This window comes from Oncorhynchus gorbuscha, linkage group LG08 (genome assembly GCF_021184085.1).
Source record: "Oncorhynchus gorbuscha isolate QuinsamMale2020 ecotype Even-year linkage group LG08, OgorEven_v1.0, whole genome shotgun sequence".
Taxonomy (NCBI): Eukaryota; Metazoa; Chordata; class Actinopteri; order Salmoniformes; family Salmonidae; genus Oncorhynchus; species Oncorhynchus gorbuscha.
The window spans coordinates 26,859,365-26,865,453 of record NC_060180.1 but is presented as its reverse complement, the minus strand read 5'-3'; the positions used below and the strand labels follow the sequence as shown (position 1 = coordinate 26,865,453).

The 6,089-nt window shown below is 39.2% G+C and overlaps 1 protein-coding gene across 1 annotated transcript; it reads left to right on the top strand.

The window, feature by feature from the left end:
• Nucleotides 1–1,418: 1,418 nt before the first annotated feature.
• LOC124041418 (cytochrome P450 1B1-like) lies at nt 1,419–5,712 on the top strand. The gene is made up of 3 exons (XM_046358968.1): nt 1,419–1,791; nt 1,967–2,981; nt 3,799–5,712. Exons 2-3 carry the CDS (start codon nt 1,975–1,977, stop codon nt 4,409–4,411), a joined length of 1,620 nt encoding a protein of 539 aa, XP_046214924.1. The 5' UTR covers nt 1,419–1,791; nt 1,967–1,974; the 3' UTR covers nt 4,412–5,712.
• The last annotated feature ends 377 nt before the right edge of the window (nt 5,713–6,089 follow it).

Sequence of the window (6,089 nt, the reverse complement as noted above, 5' to 3'; positions counted from 1 at the left end):
TGCAGGTATGCTTGAAAACCCAGCTCCTGTCACGTATATCAGGCCTCGATTACGGAATAAAGCATCAGCTAATAATGAGTAATAATAAGTCAAATATTTTTACAGACCTCTCATAATTAACAATTCTTTATAATTATGAATTAAAACGGACACATTTTACTTGTTGGAAACTGTATCCCGTAAAATAAGAAATACAACTATACCAGAAACACTCGGTCAGTCTACAAAAACGTTTATTTCTATTGATGTGTATGATCCGCAGTAGCCTTTATGTAAACACATTAAAGGACATAAAAAAATGCATGTTGTTAGATCCATTTGGGGAATAATTCACGAAATATAGCATAGCACCACATAATTCTGGAAAACGTGTCCCCTACACACACATTCGTATGAATCCTTCATAAATTGCAATATCAAATAATTTGACAGTATGAATGGGTAAACACACGATTTATTTGCGTAAAAGGAACAGGAGTCGAATATAGTTCAAATGAAACAAGGCCTCTCTCATTTGCTGCATGATAAGACCCACTATATTGCATTTTAATAAACCATAGGCCTACATTTCCGCAAACACTAATCATAATTTATAAATTAAATTCAATACAATACTATATCTTGTACTTTCAAGCTGTAATCGATAATAAATTCATAGTATAATAGTATACAATTTCTAATGATAATTCGAATAATATTAGGTCAAACAAATAATAAATACAAAAAACTACTACTAATAATAATAATGTTACATTAATAGTAGTATGGTAGTTCTATCTTCTAGTATTAGGCTGCTGAAATCATATGATATTTCATTTTTGTTGATATTTCATCATGGTTGTAGTTATTGTTAGGCTATTAGCATTAAATCTAAACATATAACCATCTACATATGAGGCTAAAGCCTAGGCCCAAATAGAGGCATATTTGGTGAATGGTAACCAATTAAGTAAAACAAATGAATACGTTGATTTGATTGGACATCCATAATCCCATGACAAAACTTATCCAGCAAAGTATTGAGTTCCTAGTGGCTAGTGGTGATTGCATTCTGCCTCCAATTGCAACGAGGGAATGGACAACACAAACAGTTTGACAAAAAAAAGTAGGCGCGCTACTTTTTGAGTATGGGGGGGGGAAGAGGTGAGGAAGAGAGAGTGAGTGAGAGCGCGTGAGAATGTGTGTGTGTGTGTGTGTGTGTGTGTGTGTGTGTGTGTGTGTGTGTGTGTGTGTGTGTGTGTGTGTGTGTGTGTGTGTGTGTGTGTGTGTGTGTGTGTGTGTGTGTGTGTGTGTGTGTGTGTGTGTGTGTGTGTGTGTGTGTGTGTGTGTGTAAGTGTGTGAGGGGGAGGGAGGGGAGCAGACACCCCTTACAACAAACCAGGACTCAGACGCTGACGAGCTATGATGCTATTTGACACTTCTGTTTGTGATAAATCATTTAACTCGGGACAGCAGAAGGCTATTCGCATGTGGAGTGTGGAAGGTCTAGAACTGCACCAAATGACAAATTAAGTTACTGGACGTATAATGGGTTACTTTCTTGTCTATTGTGCAGGTTATGAGGATTTTATTCTCCAATAATCCTTACTTTCAATCACTGGATCCGCTATATAAAGACGTGACCTATAATTACCGCGCTTCTTGCATTTATATTACAATGTAGTCTTTACCATCGGCATCGACGGGACAAAGGACAGAAGCGTATTCATCAAAACATCTATTAGTAACCGACAGACTGCAATTAACATAAGGCTGTTCTTTACTTGTTAGAAGCAACGAATTGACTGCAAGGTGGTGTATTTCCATCCTCAATATTTGACCCGTTAACAATAGGATATGTTGTGCCATATTTTGTGCTGCAATAATATTACCACTATATTCTTAATTGTACTTGTGTGTTCCCCTAGAATGAGTTCATATTTTTTTCCCCAGTTATAACTTATTGCTTTCTCTCAATATATTATAGGCTTCATAATGGACATGCACGTTATATTCGAGGAGATGACCTGGCCATCGCCACGGAGTATATTATTGGCGTCTTTGACTGTCGTCTTTGCCGTGCACCTGTGGCGCAGGATCAGGCGGAACTGGGACGTATGCAGCCCGCCTGGACCCTTCGCTTGGCCAGTCATTGGGAACGCAGTAGAGGTTGGCAAAACTCCTCACCTCTATTTCTCTCGCATGGCACGGAAATATGGGGACGTCTTCCGAATCAAACTTGGCTGCCGGGACGTTGTGGTGCTGAATGGCGACGCAATCAGGCAGGCGCTCATCAAAAATGGATATGATTTCGCAGGCAGACCGGACTTTACTTCTTTTCAATACGTTTCCAATGGTGATGGCATTGCTTTTGGAAAATTCAGCGAATGGTGGAAAGTGCACCGAAAAGTAGCCCAATCTACTGTTCGGATGTTTTCCACCGGCAACATGAACTCCAAAAAGACCTTCGAAAACCACGTTGTCTGCGAAGTTAGGGAGCTGCTCCGTCTTTTCCTGGGAAAAACGCAAGAGCACAAATATTTCCAGCCGATGACATACTTGGTGGTATCAACAGCTAACATAATGACCGCCGTGTGCTTTGGAAAAAGGTATTCCTACGACGACGCAGAGTTTGCGCAAGTTGTGGGACGAAATGATCAATTCACCCAAACAGTAGGGGCTGGGAGCATCGTTGATGTGATGCCTTGGCTCCAGTATTTTCCCAACCCAATAAAAACAATTTTTGACAATTTTAAAGAGCTCAACCGGGAGTTCAGTCAATTTATCGTTACTAAGGTTGTCGAGCATCGAAAGACCATTCAGCCAAGCACAATCCGGGACATGACAGATGCTTTCATCATGGCATTGGACCATTCTCAGGACAGCTCGCCCGGAGTCTCACCAGGCAAAGATTATGTGCCACCTACTATTGGTGATATTTTTGGAGCAAGCCAAGACACACTGTCTACTGCACTCCAATGGATCATTCTGATACTTGTGAGGTAATAGCCTACGTATTCATTTTGAATCAGCTAAAGTGTAATTCAAGTTCTCGTTTTCCCATAGGCTATAATATGTTCTATTAACAATGCATTTTATATTTTAGTCATTAAGCAGTCGCTCTTATCCAAAGCAACTTACACTAAGTGCATTCGTCAATTCACAATAGCATATATGCTTTAAATTGAGAAAACCTATGCTTTAAAACAGAAAAAGCAATTTTGCCTTGGGAAAATGATCCAACCTAATGTACTCGTATGCCACTGTCACACTATCAACATCAAACAACGAAAGAGTATTATGCTCTGCTCTTTTTTTGCTGGCAGCCTACTCCTGTACGTGCTCCTGTGTCCCGCACGTCAGTAGCAGAACTAGGATGTTAGGTAATAGTTTTAAATAGCAGAAGTGCCCAGGCAGGTATTGGAAGCCTCTCATGAGGGCTCCGCTGTACTAAAATTTCGCTTGATAAAGTAATCTGATCCGCAGAACATCATGATGTGAGTTGCCAGTTTGCGCGGGAGAAATAAAACAGGTTCGATAGTAAATTCATGTTTATTTTGTCCTGTATTTAGTATTTACTTAGGAATTCTTAGCATGTTGGCAACTGTAACCATGCTACCAAATCCCCAAATAACAAATTGCCAAATAACCTGTAGCCTATATCAACCTGCTGCTCATAGATACCCATCAAAAAAGATTAATGTATTGAGTATGCCCTCAGTGTTGAAATGGAGGTTAGCTTCCCAATAGGAAATTATTATCTCAATGAACAAAGATACCTGTGTTCTGAGTGTTCACTTTTGACCATGTCCTATATAGGTTTCCTCATATCCAGCTGCGTCTCCAAGAGGAAGTGGACAAAGTGGTCTACCGGAGCCGTCTGCCCACCATGGAAGACCAGTCTCAGTTGCCTTACGTGATGGCCTTTATCTACGAGGTGATGCGCTTCACCAGCTTTGTGCCTCTCACCATTCCCCACAGCACCATCACCGACACTACCATCATGGGCTACACCATCCTCAAGGACACAGTGATCTTCATCAACCAGTGGTCCAGCAACCACGACCCCGCCAGGTGGACACAACCAGAGACCTTTGACCCCCTGCGCTTCCTGGACCAGGACAGCTCTTTGAACAAGGACCTGGCCAGCAGGGTGCTCATCTTCTCCTTGGGAAAGAGGCGGTGCATCGGAGAAGAGCTGTCCAAGATGCAGCTGTTCCTATTTACTGCATTGCTGGCACACCAGGCCCACTTTAGTCCCGACCCGGACAAGCTGCCCACCATTGACTACACCTATGGGCTGACCCTGAAGCCTAATAACTTCTCCATAGCAGTAAATCTACGGGACACCATGGACGTCTTGGAGGAGGCTAGCCAAAAGCCCTTCTACAGGGAGACCCAGGAGGACACAGGCAACTCCAGATCAGACTGAGAATATAGTTGCCAAAAGCATTACAAAAACGGCAAATGAAGCTTTTAAGAAGTAGATTCATGAACTGAAATTCTTCCTCATGTGCTATCAGGTATCAGCTACTATATAGTTAAAAAATGTATTTATGAACTGAACACTCAGGCAAAATACCCTTCATATACATCTATATTTTCTTTGTTTTACAGGTAATCACCTATATGACTATGGCTCACAAAAATGCAACTTTTAAAGATTGTTTTTAATAGGTTATTGCACTGATGTTTGTTTATCTTTCACTGGAACACGCCAGAACATTTAAAAAAATTGTGCAGTGTTCATCTTAGGGCGATGGCATGTTCTTTTACACTTGTTTGCCACTTCATTTGACTGTATTTACTGGAATATTGACCAATTAGAGTTGATTCAGTTATTTTACTTGCACCCACCACCTCAGAGAGTGTACCTTTTATGGCCCAAATGACCTCCCAACAAGGTCAATATGATACAGGGAGAATCTTGATTTATGTAAATATAGGTAAGTAGGTAGATAGTAATACCAACCTTATTACTATTAAATACAATAATTATGTTTTAAGTGACATCGTGTTGGTAATTCTAATGAGCAGCCCTACCCTAAATTTGACATCTGCACTAAGGTTTTAAGAAAACTCAGATTGTTGTGCTTTAAAAAAAAAATTGAGTCAACTTTAAAAAACTAAATATGGCAACCAGCTCTCATCAAGGCAAAGGGTGGCTACTTTGAAGAATCTAAAATCTAAAACACATTTAGATTTCTTTATCACTTTTTTTTGATTACAACATGATTCCATGTGTGTTCTTTCATAGTTGCGATGCCTTCACTATTATTCTACAATGTAGACAATAGTCAAAATAAAGAAAAACCCTGGAATGAGTAGGGTGTGGACAAACGTTTGACTGGTACTGTACATTTGTTAAATTGAAATGGTAATTTAAAAAAAAATCTATATTAGAAAAGGGTTTTCTATTTTATTTTATTTTTGTTCTCTTCGAGTGTGTGTTATGTATTCATGCGCTTGAACGTTCAAAAGGCTGCTCTGCAAAAGTTCTTCATATATACCATATCATTAAGATTCTTCATTTAAAATACCAGTTATCAAACGATTTATTCTCCATGTTGTATTGAATACAGAACACAATCATTGTGTTACTGCAACTGTGATGTTGCTCCGGTGAGAGTATTTTACGATATCTATCTGAACGGATGACATTGAGTTGATGAGTAAAGGTAATATGTGTGATATTATACAGTAACACTAAATTAAAGGAAATTTTAATTCTTGCTTGATTTGTAACTAGTGTATTTATTTTACTGATATGAGTTGGAGGAACAAGATATTGCGTTTTGTTTATTTTAACACATGCCTTAGAATAGGAGGTATATCTAACCAGCTTTTGAGTAAGTAGGGGCTCATTCGAACCAAAATAAGAAGTCACGTGGGCAGTTGGAATAAAAATAGAATGCTGATATTGCAATGTTTAGGAATACACAAAGGTTATATACAAAGTCACTCAACACTTCCATATCTCAAACTCACTATGGCCGAGATTCTCTATTTTTAAATGACCGGTTCAATTGTTCCCGAAAATAGAATAACCTTTGTGAATTTTCTGAAATGACAGAATTATTATTAGAAATATACTTTGTCTGGTTAGTTTG